Source organism: Lepisosteus platostomus, chromosome 7 (genome assembly GCF_059453375.1).
Source record: "Lepisosteus platostomus isolate fLepPlt1 chromosome 7, fLepPlt1.hap1, whole genome shotgun sequence".
In the NCBI taxonomy this organism is placed as follows: Eukaryota; Metazoa; Chordata; class Actinopteri; order Semionotiformes; family Lepisosteidae; genus Lepisosteus; species Lepisosteus platostomus.
In genome coordinates this window covers 37628573-37646347 of record NC_142617.1, presented here as the reverse complement: position 1 = coordinate 37646347, position 17775 = coordinate 37628573, and the positions used below count along the sequence as shown (strand labels likewise).

The 17775-nt window shown below is 40.6% G+C and overlaps 1 protein-coding gene across 2 annotated transcripts in view; it reads right to left on the bottom strand.

The window, feature by feature from the left end:
* The window catches only part of plxna2 (plexin A2), a 225532-nt gene that overhangs the window by 8317 nt on the left and 199440 nt on the right, over positions 1–17775 (bottom strand). For both annotated transcript variants that reach the window (XM_088640137.1, XM_088640138.1), the window contains exons 23-27: positions 16070–16136; positions 14400–14546; positions 12663–12822; positions 9950–10053; positions 954–1053 (exon numbers count right to left, since the gene is read on the bottom strand). In XM_088640137.1, coding sequence (XP_088496263.1) covers positions 954–1053; positions 9950–10053; positions 12663–12822; positions 14400–14546; positions 16070–16136 — 578 coding nt within the window. The remainder of the gene's footprint in view (positions 1–953; positions 1054–9949; positions 10054–12662; positions 12823–14399; positions 14547–16069; positions 16137–17775) is intronic.

Genomic DNA, 17775 nt, shown 5'->3' with positions numbered 1-17775 from the left:
TATACTTTCGTGAATGAGAATAATTTCTCACCCAGACCTAGAGTATTATCTCAACATTTGCCAAAGGTATGTGCGAATGTCAGCAGAGCTGGGAACAAATAGGAAGCTTGCTCCAGCACAGACCCATTTGAGTTGTTCTGGTGATAAGACCAGCAGACCATTTTTGTTAGACAAAGATGCATTTTGTATTTTGCATAATAATTTACCTTGGTTTATTTTGGGCATTTTAACACTTGAGACAGGCTGCTGTAAAGCAGAGGTAGGCGCATGCCATCTCTTGCCCCACTCATCTGTTGATGGCGGAGTTTGAAGCCCTGTTGTCATCCAATTTCAGACTTTGTAATTGGCTTTGCTCAGTTTTCAGTTTTCATTTCTGTGAAGTATAATTCACGCTGAATAATTTGTAATCAGAGTTGCCTTCAGCGCGGCGTGTTTTATTACTTGGACCACTAGTGGACCAGATGTGAGCCCTGTACAATGTTAACTAAGTAGAGCCTGGGGAATACAGTAATGTGTTCAGTGTGTGTATTAGAGGATTACATCCTGGCTCTGAGCATTCTGTATGAATAATCATTATTATTCTTTAAAATAAAATAAACAGCATTCCCAGCCTTGTCAATCTCCCTCTAGTCCTGCAGGCTGAAATCAGTGCTAATCACAAATGGAATCCCACTAAGAGAAACAGTCTGGTACCAGAAAAGAAAATAAGAACGAGAAACATTCCCAGACATTCTATGTGCATAAACATATACATGTGAAGTGAGTAGGTCTTGATCCATATACACAAAACACAGATGACTGCCACAAGCATGCATGACCAGAAACAGCAACAATCTCCATCTAAATGTATCAGAGTGGGTAAAGCATTCTTTAATGAAGGGGTCTTCATCAGCTACAAGGAAATGTTAGAGCAATGAGAGCGGTCTGGGAAGGCGCTTTAAGGGCTAACTCACCGTATCGGCTGATTGAGGTCCGGGATATGCTTGCTGAGGGGGGGATGTTGTAAGATGATGTCTGTTTGGGGACCAGTGCCACCACGCAGCGGTCCGACACCTGGAGTAGAAAGTGAGACAAAGGTTAAACTGTTCTGTCTTCTGTCAGCCACATCCTGTGACGTCTCCCAAGTAGCCAGGCAGTCACTGCGTGCTGGAATTTCTACGGTTAACATCGACTGTTGTTCCTCCTCCACCACCACCGCCTTTCACTCTCAACCCTTAAGACACAGGAACGTAATAAAGGTTGTAAAGGAGAGGAGGGTACTCAGCTCATGTAGCTTGATTAACCGCTGGAAGATGACAGGTCTGAGAATCTCTTCTAGCTATTACTGGGCGATTCAGAGAATCAGCTTCAACAACATGACGAGGTAGCTTCCAGACTTCCACCACCTTTCCAATAGTACTTACTGTAGCACTCTCTTTTACACGCAAAGAAACAGACTGATCCTACCCAGACCTTGTCTTCAGTCTGCATCTAGCTGCTGCAAAGGATGCATGAAAACATGCCAAGACCAGGCATCAGACAGCAACAACTTTTAAACCCAGCCTTCAGACTGAGCTTCAGACTGAAAGTGATCTGTTTAAGAACATAAGAAAGATAACAAATGAGAGGAGGCCATTAAGCCCATATGGCCTATTTGGTAGCAGCTTATTGATCCTAGCATCTCGTCCCAGAACACTTTGGGTAAAGAAATGCCATCTGTTCTATTATGTTCCTATTGAAGCATGTCTAGTGGGGTATAGTTAGCCTGAACAGAGGTGTATTTACAGCACTCTTACTAATGACCCGTTGAGGCAACATTTCAAAGCACCTCACCACTGCTCCCTAGTTTGCCTTTGCAAGCAATACTTCAACAACATGGGTTGCAGGTCACAAGTTAAGTGAGAGGTGATATACTGTTAATCATAAAAGAGGAAGAGAAATGCAGTTGGTACTTTAGGGATGGATGGTTTGTAAATAATAAACCTCACCTTTGTAAATAAATACCACATGATTTTCCACCAAAAGAAACTAGCTTTAAAGGTCCAGCTCTTGGGATCAGCTAACACTCACTAGACCAAAGGGTTACTTTTCACTATCTGTGACTTGAAGTGTAATCAGCCCATACAAAGCAAGCTGTATTTTTACCTCACTCTACCAAAATGTATTTCTTGTAAATACACCTGGTCTTGTTTTAGGGTCAATACAGTATTTTGCATTTGTGATGAACTTAACAGGGTTTGCTTACCTTTAAAATACACTTGGACTCACCCTTCAATTACAACATAAGACTAAACAGCTTGCAAAGTGAGCTGTTGGCAGACCAACATGCACTTAACTTTAAACCGTTTTAACTCTAGAATTTTTTTATTAACTTTGTGTTCCCAGATCATAACAGGATATACTGTAGCAATAAAGCTGAATCTTTTACTGAAGTCTATGTTTTATTAAAACTTGAGCTGATTGCAAATTAATTTCATTCTTAATTAGGCCTAGTTCTGGCTGTTTTAATGGCAGCGTGTAAAGTGCGACAAGGCAATATTTTATCTTTACATCCCACTGCCAACAGTGCTCTCAGAGCTTTAGCAGCTTTGCCCTTGAAGCAAAAGAAACTTATCTGAAATGCAGACACTCAGCTGTAATAATACTGGAGATGAGGAATGCAAAACGGTACTGCTACAAAAACAGCAGAACTGCCCAGTTTCTCAACTGTACTTCCTTTCCCATAGTATTGATCTCAAACTTCAGACATCTTTGGGAATGTTCTTACTTTTGCACTAATTCTTGTATACTTGTATATTAAATGTAAATGCTAAATATTTAGATTGGAGTTGCTCATTGCAATATGGTGGGGCACTATAACAACAATCACGAGAATGAGAATTAAAATGATTTCTGTCAGCATCCGTGTGGTGAAATACACATACCCCATTGAGGACTAATATCATATGCTGTACTGTTTGAACAGTATTCACAAAGAATTAGCTTCACAGGGAGAATAATTCAGGAACGCAGCAATATGTTATTGACATCCGGGTCCTCAGAGTAATTGACCCTACACTAATTGGGATGTCTAGTTTTCCCTTAGTGCTCAAAGAAAGCCAAAAGAAAGACTTCTAATAGTTTTTGGACTCATTCTCAATTATAGCTATAAGACTCACCCATTCTTGACAATTTCTGGGTTTTCTGATCTCCCTAATTGATCTTCTTCTCACCAAGAGACCAAATACCCTGACTCCTTCACATAAAACAAGCATCTTGTCCACCCATCTCTCTCCCCTTTGCTGCAGACAATGAGGAACAGTACCACGTGTCCTGGGGTTTTCAAAAGTGACACACGAAAGGTATCGTTAATGTTATCAAAGGATTTCTTTTCTCTGTTTGCATTCAAACCCTCATAGCGCAATTGATTTTTCCAAGTGGAAAGAAGGCAGCTGAGGAGGTACAAAGCCCTTCAAATATTTCTTTATTAATACAGCTGCCTGGCAAAATGTGCAAATTCTCATCCTACTTCTCTGAGGGGGCATTATCAGCACGGGTGTGAGTGTGCAAATCTGGAACTCCATCTTGTATTTTTCCATCTTGCCACAGTTCAACTGATGGAATTACACTTGAGTTCCTCTGTTTGACTCTTATGCATGGACCTGGGGGTTACGCATGTCATGTGGGCATGAGCAAAGGGAGCCCACTTTGGTCCAACAGAGAGTTCAGGCTCATAAAAAAAAATCTTATTTGCTTTATTCCACACCTGTCTTTAATCTCCTTACTTCTTAATCCTTGACACTCCTAATGCGCCCTAATGATTGATAATGCTTTACCCTGACTCCCGCAGCTCCTGCGGTATGATATAATATCGCCCCACTGCTCGTCCTCTCTCATTCCGCCCCATGGGGGCAATGCTTACCTTTCCTGATAATCTCTCCCAGCCATTATCAAGGGCGCAGCTCGGGCTTGCCTCAGGAGTGCGAGTTTTAATAGCCCGGCTGGGGAGGCACTTCAAAAGGGGCTTGAAGAATCCTTTTTGAAAAGCTGCCACTCCGCTCTGCTCTCGGAGAGAATGGAAATCCATGTGTTTCCCCCCCCCCTCCCCAGGCTCATGCCTATCTTCCTCCTGAACGGGTGGCGAGAGCAAATGGTGGCACAGCCAGACAGCAGGCCTTCTCCTAGCTCCCCACTCAACAGCTGCCTGTTGTTCTGCTTCTTCTTTCCCTAACTTTTTGTTCTGAAAAATAATAGCTTAAAGGGACTCCGCACAAGGAGGGGGGGGGGGATTCTTTGTAAAAAAAAGCTAAATAATTGCGATCGGTGCATTTGTCCTTCCTAGCACATTCATGGTGTGGTGAGAGGAGTCAGAAAGCCTTTAAGTTTCTGTAGGTTTCTGGTTTCATCAGACATCATAATAATGCGCCCTTTAAATGACAGCCTGACCTTCTGCCAATCTTTGTGCCTCCTGTTCCAGACTCAAGGTCACTGTCTGGATGGCATTGATATGTCTAATGGAGACTATTTCATCTTACCTTCAATTTATAGAAGCAGAATTATCCAATGAAGTAAAATGATATTCAGTCCAGCAGATGTTGCTAATTTGTCTCATCCAAAGTCGTGTATATAACCAACAAAAAAAACAATACCACTAACAATCCCAGTAAGCACCTAAACTCTCCGTAACACAACTCTTCTCCTTTTCCTATTTTCCTGCCAAACTGTTTAATTGATATTCGATAGAACTGAGACTCAATCTTCTGTAAGATTTCATGTAGTAATTCTAGGTTTCACCTCCTGCCATCTTAGCTTGTAAAGGACTTTTTTATTCCCTTGCCGAGTGTGAAACTGCGGGCACAATCTGCCAGGCAGCTCCAGAGAGCTCTACAAAAAATGCAGCCAAGATTTAAAAATCTTTAAAACACCCTGAAATATACTGAAAACAGATTTAGTTTAGTTCTTTAAAAACATCCCAGATGTGTATATCAATGGACATGGCTGATTGTCTTGATTTAAGTCCAAAATTCGGGTAGTAGAGGGTGTATCACACATCACCAGCCGCTGCTACAGAGTTTCTTGGAGTAGAGTGGCAGCTGTACCTTCTATTTGTCTGAAACACATAACACAAGGACTGTGCAACAGCAAAGTCAAATACTTTGTCATATGAAGTGGATCACTTAATCTCTTAAATAAGTATAGTTCACATAACATGGTATTTTTAGCAGAACTACCTATCAAGATATTAGAGAATAACTGACCATTAATTGTCGGTTTCTCTCTCTGCATCTTCAGGTACAGCTGCTATGCTTTGTGACATTACATGTTGTAATCGCAACAGCTGTCTGGAGAAGTGGGCTCAGCCATGTTCTACTATGGCTGATATCTGGCTCTTTGGTTCAATAGCATCCTGAGGCTTATCTGTAATCTCTACTTACTGTTGGTAATTTTGTATGTGAGCCACTGCCACTGTAAACCTCTAGCCACATTTGCCAGGTGTGCTGTTGTCTTCAGAAATGCACTAGAGGCATGTGAACCAAAATCCATGCCAGTTTTGAGGCCATATACTGTACAAAGCCTACTGAACACCATACTGAGGAAAAGGTCTGGTGTACTCCTACTTGACAGGATAGGTCACTCATATGGAACACAGCATTCTCTTTTGTTTACCTATTGCAATTTAACAGCAAATCATGTACTATAATTGGTGCTAACTACAGTCAGAAGTGATATTTCCTATCAGCTCAACTGTTCTCTGAGCAACAAGCCAGCATTTCGTACCTTTCCCTTTCCTTTTTTGTGTCACTAAGATGGTACAAATTGCATCGAGTTTGACCTGTACTTCTTTGTCAATTGTATCGCAAGCTAAGTCATTTAAAATGTACTCCTGTGACCTAGCATAAATCTGTCCCTAAATGCACACAAAATCACCACAAAAAGAAACTGCCTTTCACAGAAAGCCCATACAATTTCTTGTGGCACAGTACAAATGTTGTAACGCCCTTCACAAAAGAAAACCCTTTCAGTGACACTGCTCTCAGTTTTCCGGGATGTTAACCGTGTTCCCTATTTAGAGTTATGCCTAGAAATGTACGAGGTCTAAAGACTGTCTAATGTTCTTGAATGCTAGTGACACTATTAAGACACTTATCAAATGTTATTTCTATAATTCACTATTACATCATTTCTTCCTGGCTTCAGAAATTGTGTGTGTAAGTAATACACAAGAACAAATTTTGTAAAACTACTATGCTTTAGAAAGGATACTTTCTAGATTTTTAAAAAGTTAGTCTATTCGGACAATTGCATAATGAAAACTTTGTACCATGGAACAACAATGTTTTTCATACATATACTGTATAAATAGCACCATAGGAAATATTCCCTCTTATATCAACAACATTCTCCAGAGAGCTATCAAACACACCAATGGAGTTATAGTTCAGACCCATGTTATGTGCACATTGGCATGGACATTAACTCTACTACTGTACCTCAAAACTCTAAGTTCAAGTCTTATGAGCAAAGTGTTCTTAAGAGCTCTCAAGAGGGTGTCTGGATTGCATGTTCTCTCCTTATCTGTGTGTGTCCTCTACAGGTGGTTTCCTCTCACCTCCAAAGACATGCTGGCTGGTTTAATTGGTGTCTCTAGGTTGTCTTTGCATACTTTAATGTGTGTGCATTATAGTCAGTGTGAAGTCCAGCCTTGTCTCTATGATTGCAGGACAGGACAGGCCCTGGGCTGGGATTACCATTACTAGCAATTAGTTACCTTCAGAATATCTAAGGATTGTAAACTCTGTTTCTGTCCATATGGACATGCTCCATCATGCACAGATTTGAATAGGATAGCTAATACTACAGGCAGCCTGAATGTGAAGCTGCTTAAGTAGGGATCTGCATCAGCCTGCATAGCCTGCAAAGGAACCTGAAGACCTGAAAAAGATCTGAAGAAGGTTCCATGGCTGAAATATTGTGTTTCCTTTCTTTACTTTTCAGCATGGAATGAAACTTTACCTGTTCCCAAAATTTGAAGCTGCTTACAATGGAAAGTCTAACTCAATGCAGCTCAAGAGAGCCTCAGTCCTGCAGGTTTAATGGGTATCATTATATCTAAAGACCAACAGGTGCTTTAGACAATGAAGCAAGTAATTGATCCAATAAAATCATTAAGAACTCAGTTGGAACAAAATTCAGAAAACCCTGAGACCCTGCAGTATCAGGTATCAGGACAGACCATTACTGCACTGTGACCAGTAGCTAAAAAATCCTTAAGCTTCTTGTATTGCTCAAAGCAGTTGAAAATTTCTAAATCAATGTCTTAGTTAACAGAAACAGATCTGTAATAAATACTTCATCTTTTTAATCTTAGGATGGGCAGAATGGCCTTTTCTCATTTGTACCTTTTTAAGGTGTTTTACCCGGTCCCACAACACACTTACTGTAACATATTCTCTCACTGTTCACAACCAGTGTAACACTGAGAGACACTAGACACATCCAGAGCCACAATTTTGAGATCTAACACAAACTGCAAAGTTTTCTGTTGTTTATTGAGTGCCTTAGGAATCTCCTCTGGGCCTCGCAAATTATTATTCTTAGCCCCCTGTCTGAACCCACCTCCCATCCTCTGTTTCTTTATTTAAATTTTTAATCTCCTTTGCCTATCTCATGCCACTCAAACCTTGAAATTGGAAATTCATTGAATTTAGGCCCCCGTTCTGCAGAAGCCCCATGAGATCTTTCAGATCTCTTTTTACATAATGCCATTCACCAGCTACAAGGTTAACGATTTCACCTCTGGAGAGGAAAAGGAGGGAGAGAGAACTAGATGGAAAAAACATAATGGAAAAAGGAGACAAATGGTGTAAGGTTCTCTGGTTAGTCTAAGGATCAAAATGCCTAGCAAGATAAAATCAGCATTTGCCCCCTTCTTAATATTTCATTAGACATCCTTGTATAGCTAAGCTGACTTGATCCTTAGAGAGTATGACGCAATCTTAATTTTGTTTGTTTTTTTCTGAAAGGAGAGTGAATATTTTGTATTTGTGATAATTCAATCAATTATCTTCTCAGATGAGCTTAAACTTATTCTTTGGGGTACACTGATCCATGTTACATTCTCATATTTTGATAAGGTATGACTTATCATCTCCATATAACCCATCTCATCTCACATGTCACGTTCACCCATTTACTACTAATAACTAACATGAAGAGGAGACACGCAAACAGGATGTTTTTGGATTACAGAACCCAGCCAACATGAAGATCATGAATTTTAATGTGCAATGGATGCTGCTTGCCCTGTGCATCAAGCAATATCTGAGAATTAGCAAAGTCACTGAATACCTTTCAACATTTGCTATTAACTCTGCATATTTCACACGCCGATTCTTCCTCCTCTTTTTTGCTTTCTTTCTGCTTCTTCACTTAATTCACTCATCGAGCAAATTGTCAGCAGGCTGATGTTTAATGAGGTGTGCTGCCAGTCGGTCTGTCACCGCGCTGTGCCAAACGCTGCAGAGTGGCGAGTAATGTCATAGCAGCAGCTGTAACTGCACAGACTTCTCCCTTCCTTAATCCTGCTGACAGGCAGGAAATCCTCAGATTTTTCTTTCACCTCCTCAGTGCTTAAATTGCCTTTCTCCCGGTTGTCTGCATATCGTTTCATGCATACTTTTTAAACCCTCAGAGCCATCCTCTGCAATTGTTACAAAAGAAACCCTTTTTTTTTAGTGTAAAACATCACATGCAAATTCTCACGACTGAGATTCAGGGCATTTTAGATCCGTTTTAGATTTGCAGCGGGTATATTAATACTGCTTTATTGCGGATGCCCTCCAGCTTCCCCCTTTGGCTATCTCTGCTTCACAGACTGTAGAACAACAACATTCGAAGCAACAATAAAAACTGTCACAGATAAACAGGAACACAATTTGTTATCTAGGAAATATGTTTCTGACAGATTCTAAGATGCTGAAACTGGCGTTTCTTCAGGGTGTTGCTTGTTTTCTCTTTTGGGAGAAGAGGTGGGCATTAGGCGGGACAGGGAATATACACATCCACATGACCCTAAATGCACATGACTGGAAGTAAATTATTAATCCCAAGGAAAACCTTAGTCTGGGAAATTAAAGCAAGGAGAGCAGCACACACAGGTCCACTTTCTGCCTCTTTCTTTTGTATCTTACTTCACATGCCACAGACTTGACATCAACCTCCTTAAAGGTGAGGCGATTCTGACACTGTTCTTGTTCCTGTTTACCCTCTTGTCTGTTGGTTTCCTTTTCATTCACTGCAGTTCAGTTTTAAAAAGCCTGTCTGTCACCCATTTTCTCTGCACGCAGCTAGCAATGCAGGCTGCCCTCCTGGTACGCTCAGAGCGAGGGCTCAAGTCCTCGCTCAGCCAGCCTCCCGACCCAGAGCTGGGAGATGGCGACCCTGGGCTGGTTAAAAATTCATGCGGCTTGCAAACCGCAGAATCACTGCGGAGTCTCAACTCTTAGAGAAGTGGAAATGTGAATAAACTTTCAACCTCTGTTTTTTTTTTGTTGCTGGCTGTCTTAGGCATTACTTTGAACCAGCAGGATGAAATGCAAGTGTACTGTAGCTAAAAACACATCTCACCTGTGTTCAGACGGGAGTAAAGTGAAATAAAGGACTATTATAATAGATAGAGGGGTAAACTACCACACAGCATATAAGACAGTTGTGAGGAATGGCATACATGGAGACACACAGAGCTTTTTTTCTTTAGCTTTAAAAGACATTTTTACCACTTTAAGTTTTATACTTGACAGACTAATTCAAAACTCTCTGAGAGCAGAGTAGTGGTGAAGGTTCTGGATTTATAATTGAAAACTTGTGCATTAAAATCTCAGGTGGGGCTCTGCGTTAATTGCCCCTGTAAAATACCGGTAGTATGAAAGCATTCATATGAAGGACGCCAGTGATGTGAGATGAGACTGAGGGGGGGTGACTCCACTCTTACCTGATAGTGCATGAGGGTGTTGAGCCGTTTCCAGTCGTTCTCGATCTTGGTGGTGATGTCTTCATCCTGAAGTACCACCCGCGCCATCCTGCCTTGACGCCATTCTGCCAGGGACAAAGCAGCCTATCAGACACTCACACAGACAGAGCCACAGATGCTGAAGATGAATGTGGTGGAGAGGTGTTGGATGGTGTAGCTGGAAGTAGGATTAAACGCTTGGTGTAGAAGCTCCTCAATAACTGGACTTGTTAGCTCTACAGAAAAAGTATGAATCAAAGTATATATTAAATCACAACAAGCCACATTACCAAGTAAGGAATGAAGCATAGTTCATATTATGAATACATAGTTTTTCATAAAGAATTTTGGGTTAGCTACAGCATCTAATTTATTTGTATACACTCATTCTGCCCTGTATTTAGACTGCAATTACATTCCCTGCACATTTTTTGAAGAACTACTGAATTTTAAAGGGTACAGAGTTTTTAAACACCATTAAGTAAATGAACTGCTGTTCATTTATTCTCACTTCATATTAGTCTTGTTTCATTTCTCATTAGTATTATTTTCAATAAAAAAAATGTTTATGAGGAAACCTCTTCTGCAAGAGACTATCGTGAACAATATTTGAAAAGCTGTATAAATGTTTGGGTCTTTCCAAGAGGTTCAATCACTGCAGGCACTCCCTTGATTGATGCCTACGATCACAGATTCGAGCCTGGCTCTTGTCAATAGCTAACTGTAAGCAGAATTCCACAAACAATGAGCAAAGGAGCAAAGAGTGGGGTGGGACTTGTCATCCAGAGCCTGAGCAATCTCTGTGGCCTATCAAGCAATTGGAGGCAAGCAGTGAGGTCAGTGAGATACATGCCTCACTTCAGTCAGTAATGAACCTCTGTACTGGGTGATGTTGTCCATGACGTGTTAAAATCCACGAGTCCGTACTCTTTTATTCTTCACTTTCTGCACCCACTAGAGTTCATAGTTGAGACATAAGAACCTGAAACCTGTATGATTCTTTTATGCACCTTAGGCTCTTTACAATAGAACTAGAAAACTTCATGATGATCTAGAACTCGGTACTTTAGTTTGTTTCCAAAGCAAAAAAAATTCTTATGTCAAATTTCCTTGGTAAATTCACCACAGGAAATTCATACTTTCTCACGAATTTTCTGTAGCTGCTGGTGGATTTCACTAAGCTTTACTGCATTGGCCTATGGGCATATGGTGTGGCACTATAAATATTCCTTAGCCACATTTATCATGCTGTCTTGAAAATACCATAGTCAAAGTGCAGTACAAATGTGAAAATAAGTGTGTACTTAAACTATTGTAAAGCACCTGAAATGTGATAGAGAGGCAGAAGCAACTGTATTAAATTGTCTATCTCAAATGTCTTACATTATATTTGTAATACAAGTTATAGGACAAAGGGAACTGAACTTAATTGTTTTCACAGATTTGGAAAATATGCGGAATTATACTACAATTGTCAGAGATTTTCTGTGACACACCTAAAGCGGCTCCACACTATTTTTAACATTCTATTTGTTCCTTTATAGATGTACTGTGTTTTACCAAATGCCATCCAATATTCTCATATTTAGCGTGAGCAGTTCTTTAAATACATTTTGCTACCTGTTTTAAGCTGTATAAATGTGGTAGGTCCTGCTTTCTCAAACAACACCTTCTGTGAATTGTTGTTAATGTGATTTTGCTGTATAAAACATTTTCAAATGTATTGTCTTCGAAGCCAGAAGGATGAGTTTGGGAGGAGTAAAGAAACAGTGTAAATCACCTTGAAAGAAAGTCATATTCCATTAAAAAAAACAGCTGGGCAGCAGAATACCTGACAACTCATCAAATAGTGAAATGGTCTTAATAAAAAAATGGCGTGGGTCCGGTGGCAATCCTGCTGAGTGCAATCATTGATTTTCTCCTGTGTGTCTTCTGTGCTTTATTACCTTCTGTTATTGCTAATCACACAACCCCACACTTTCTGATTTCTGCTCCGGGCATGTAGCTGGGTGGAAATGATTTTTTAAAAAGAATTCTGTATCCAAAGAGTAATTACAGACAAGAATCACCAGTGCTCTTCTCTGGCTGGACGAGCACAAAGAGTTGACTTTTTTAAATTAAAGTGGTTCTTCCAGCACCACCACCTCCCTCCCCCCGTCCTTCTGTCCCTTTTTTCTTTCTTTTCTGAAGCAGACAATGAGAATGTTGGATTATTACACAAGTCTGTAGCACTTCAAATACCCGCCTCTCCATTGTGTGTCTGTTTAGTGCATGAAGTGTCTGTCCAGTTAATACCCTGCATGTCCTTCTGTCAATCTACTAGCTTGTTGAGCTTCTACACTAAAAGTCAAGTTTATTTAAGGACTCTATGTGCTTTCTGCAGTTACTGCAATTGTCTTTCAGTGTCAATATGGAAGTGTGCCACATGGTGCCTGTATTTGTTGTCTCTTTCTATTTTCAGTGCTTCCAAGATCAGTTTGCTGGTGAATTAGCCTGGGTGTTAGTTTGTGTGTTTTTCTGCAGTATGTTGGTCATTACATCAGTTGGTGTGCAAGTCACTCTCTCTGTTAGCATGTAAGCCAGTCAGTAGAAATTTTCATTATTTTGGTGTGGTGGTCATTTAGTGCATCAATCGAAAAGCATATCAACATGCATGTGTGTCAATCTCTCAGTCTGCTGGCCTGTCCACTCTTACCGAGATCCATGTCCACAGCACGGGGCCTCTGTGAGTAAGGCATGTTCTTGTAGACAGCATCCAGGATCTTCTCCTTCACCTGCGTGATGGTATCGCAGTTCAGAACCTTCACTGGGATCTCGGGGCTGTTTTCATTGTCGGGGTTCACACAGTTCAGTATCTGGGAAACAGAGAACAGGAAGTGGTTGAGCCCACAGAGGGGAGTTTCCTGTCTCACTGGCCCGGCCCTGATGTTGGCGCCACTCTCCACAGGTGCCTCTTATTGGAGTCAGGGCCCATCTTCACAGGAGCCCTGAAAGGCTATTTCCTTGCACACCGGCTTCAGAAATTTAATTTCACACATATGGTGGGAAACCAATTTCAGGCTCTGGCAGGGTATTAACAAGCCATAGACCAAATTCCCAGTCAGCGCAATCAGAGTGTTTTCATTTTTCCACTATATGATTTTTTGCTTTCGTTAACTCCCCCCAACTTCTTACAAATAGTGCTATGACTGCTACTAAATAAACACAGAAATCTAGTGCACATCCCACAGAGGACACAGCTGACAACACGGAAATTAAAATTCCGCACAGACTCAGTTATTTTCACAATTGCTTACTGTTACTCCAGCTCAGAAAACATATATAACTGTGACATACAATAATGTTTGACAGAGAAAGTAAAATATTTTCAGAAGTTTTCCATATATGTCAGGTGAACCTGATATTCTATAACTGGCCTGTTTGTACATTTTCTCTCCAAATACATATTTACAGTGCACTGTTATATTAAGTCCTAAATGTGCTACTAGCATTGTGTTATACTAATGGAAACTATCTGAATTAACAACAAAATGTAAATGAAAGTATTGAGAAGGAAATACAAAATGCAAACCATTATCCCCTCCATATGCAGATAGCTGAATTAGACAGGGATAATGTAGACAATCAAGAAATGTTTTTTTAAGATGGCTCAGGATCAGCTGGTAGCATTCACACTCCCCTAAGCGAGCATCCTAAAAATGTCCAGTGTAAATATAGCATCAATGAGCTGTGAGGATGATAAGGCTGTACTCATGCCTGATACATAGTATGTACCCCATAAGTGATTAGTTTCAATTGCTGAGTCTGGGAAATATAGCAAACTTATGAACTGGATTTCCAGGTTACAGAGATAACAGTTTCATTCATAAGAACAAAGGAAAAGTTGTCAACAAAAAAAGCTTAAGCCTAAATCACTTAGCTAGGAAGCCTGCTCTGGATACCCACATTTTTTTTGTATAAAGGAATATTTTCTATTCTCCTTCTTATATTAATTCTATTTCAGTTTTATATTGTGACCCCTTGTCCTTTCATTAATGAGTGTGAAACAATCACCTGGATGGACCCTATCTATAACCTTTAGGATCTTGTATATACATACTCAGTATGTACTGTATATAAGGTTCTTGCAAATACAAATCTCCTCTTAAATCCCCATTGTTCTATACTGAAAAGACTTAGGTCTCTTAACCTGTTTGCTTCTGACCATGAATCACTCTTGTTTCTCTTCTTGGAGGTCTTTCAAAGCCTATACGGCAGAAACTACACTTTTTTGTGTGCTTGCAAGGTTTGAAGGCCACAAGCAGATGGCAATTTGAAATTGCAGATGCCGAAATTCATGGGTTACAGAAAGAAAAAAAAGCGATTCCAAATAAAAAAAAGCAAAATGTTTAATGGAAATAATAGGTAAGTCCCCTAAAGATTGCTCACTGACCAGGGTCTTGTACTCAATCTGCTGGCGGATGAGCTTGTCCTCACTCAGAGAGTAGCGAGCCTCTCCAGTGATGGCGTCGATCGGCCCTTTCTCCATCTGCTGTTTGATGGCGCAGTACAGCATGAAGAGAGGCTCCCCGGCACACTCCTGGGAGAAACACACACAGGAGAAAGAGGGGTGAGAGGTCTAGAGCCTTTGAGTGTACTGATGGGGCACAAGCATACCAGACACAGAAACACGCACACTTCTGTGGCTGCAAACCCAGGAAATTAGTCATACCTCTGCCCAAATGGGCCTGCAAGAGCAAAGAGAGACAGCAAGACATACACGTAGGCAGACTCACACATACAAGACCATTCAGCTCAAAGTACTGTACATGCCAACAAACTGACAATCTAATTCAGGTTTGTGAGGGCGTAGCTTCTTTGTCTACCTACTCTCTATCTCATCGCTTCCAACTCTACAAATGAACACCACCTTGACATCTATTTTGAAGGCCTTGTCCATGTCTTGTGGAAAATCTGTCACGTACAAACCAGTCTCTCCACCCCCATTTTCATGCAGCGTGGAAGTTAGGGGTGAGGATGGCAAATGCAGAGGGAGAGATTTGCCGTGGTGACTAGAACTCCCCAGGCAGGTGAACCAGACTGCCAACATTCTGATACTGCGACCTGTCTAACCCCTCTTATACCACCAGGCATGTCTGTCCTCCCATAATGCACTGCCAGCCCATTTTCCTTTCCTCCCTCCTTGCAGTAATGCAAAATGGCAACTGAGAAGGCTGTTTTATTCCAGAACAGCCAAGCAGGCTTCAACACTTACTGTACATGAAAATCTTAATTGTGTGTTTTTTAGGTTTTCCCTGGTATATTGCATGTTATCCAGGATGACAATTAAAGAGTTTTCTGTGACATCGTATAGCTTTGAAATGACAGCTTCCAGCCAAAAGGAGTTTCGACCTTTTCAATTTTATACAGTATAATTTATTATATATTTTAACAGCAGCAGCTGTTGGCCAAGAATTAATTGGGCTAAATTGGACTATCCCACAGTGGTTTTTGGGTGGCATGTATATACTAAAGTACCATGGGGTCTTTAATGACCAAGTTATCAGGTTTCTGAACTAATATCCCATCAACAACACAGCATTATCCAAGGCACAGTGTCCCTGGTTACTGTACTAGAGTGTTGGTTTGAAAAATCTGGTCCAAAGACAAAAGAACCATGCAAAGGTCCACAAAGAAAAGCAGGAATCTGGATTTCCTTGGAGATCTCCTATTCTTGTGCTGACCATGATCTCGTTAAAATGTGATAACAATTCTGCTAATATTAAGTGTACTGCAAATACAGTGGACAAACAATAAACACATTATACATTAGAAAGAGCTAAGTTAACAGATCTAACTGGATCAAATGGAAATACCTGATTTATTCTTAAAAATACATTACTGAGTCAATGTATAGTAGCTATAAAAGTTTTTCAAGCCTGGATAGAAATGTTAACTGAATAAAGGGCATGAGGACTGGACTGACACTGTTTGGAATCCCTAATCCAGAGCAATAGAAACAACTGGAAAGAGAAGAGAGACTTCAAATAAACAAGTCAACAAAAATGAGCCCCATGAACAGAGGAAAGGTCAAAAGTCTGAAGAGTTCAGGTTCAAGATTACCTTGAGGAATTTATGAAGCAAGAAGGCAAACCAATTGGTCAGCATCTTCTCAGCTACAGACTCCGTCCTACAACAAACAGATAAAAAAGTACTTAATAAAAGTTGAAAAACTTGGTTGGTTCATTACAAAGGCAAATGTTAGCCTTTTCATGCAAGTCACAATGTACAGTACATTAGGAGTTCTGGAAATTGTACCTGGAGGCTGAATGCATTTTTAAGCAAAATTATATTGTTATACAGTGCAAATTCTGGACTTTGGCTGTTGTTTGAACATTATTTCAGTTTTACAGACCTACATAAGGAAATGATTGGCATGACCCAGACACGGCCCTTTTGAACAGGCCAGTTTAAGAAGAACACAGTGAATTTCTTTAGCCTTCACTGTGTAGTACAGTAGACGAGGAAGGATTTCTGCACAGTGAGATATTTTCCTTCACAGGTCAATAGAAACCTTGAACAGTCAATGCAATAATGTTTACACTTGCCAAAATACAGTTCCAAACAACAATAATGTTTTAAGCTGCTCAGCGTGAAATTTGTCGGAGCTCAGTGTGAAATTCACAGGGCTCTCCTTAAACACAGTTTCCACTTGCTTAGAATCACAAACTGTGTCTAGTTTATAGTCCCTAAGTTCACCCCGGAGTCACAGGGGTTTAATAAACACTGTCACTCCCCCCAACCTCACCCAACGGATCTAAAATGTGGAAGTTCACAGTCAGCTCAAGGCAGCCTTTACTAAAAAGCCTTTCTTTTCTTTTCAAGGCCTGTTTTGTCAAGGACAGACATAGCGGCACGTCTAAGAAGGGCTCTATGTTCAGTGAGGACCGTTCCCTCAGAAGACTGACTCAAGTATCTTCAAATAGCCCAGAAAAGAAAAGAAGAAAATGTTCCATTTATTTAAGAAAGCAGAGAATTAAAAACAAAGAAAAAAAGGAAAAATTCTAGACAGACCGGTTCACGAGGATGAAAAGACATGAAAGGGTTATTCTTTTTACTCGAGGACTATACGTGCTCCCAATGAATACAAATGTGCACTCCATTTATCTCATTGCTTCTCGAGCTCCGGAGAACACAGTCTAGCTTCATTCATTCGCTCAAAAAATATATTTTCCTTCTTCTGTCTAATAAACAGGACGTGCAGCTGTTGTAGGTCTGGGAATCTAGGTATTCAGGGGAGCAGTTATTCGAATGTAAATTTATGAGGAGGGAGCATTTGCTCATGAGTCTCCATTATTACCACCTTCAGTCTCCCCTCCTGCCAGAGTATAACACATGTAAATTGCACATTTCCTTGAAATCCTACAGAAGCTTACAATACAAAGGCTTTGACACCCCGTCACCTGGACAATCCCCCCCACACTTCTGATTTTCTCCTTTATCCAGTCTCTCCCCATCACAGACACACAGACAACTCACTAAAAGTGCCTGCTGGCAATTCAGCCTCTAACACGTTGTGAAAATTACCCCCTTAATGCAGTAGAAATCACTGGTATTTCACAGCAATCATACAGCTAGCACTGTGATTATGGACCAGAAATTGCAGCCCATGCATTCCATTACCAGTTGCTGGTAATGTATGAAAGGCTATGGGCAGATCTGTAACACACTAATGATTGCAGGTATTAAAACAGCATCTCAGTTGCTCCAGATATTAAGAGTAGGATGCACAAATATTACCATTATTTCTATTAGTTCCACTAGAGGTA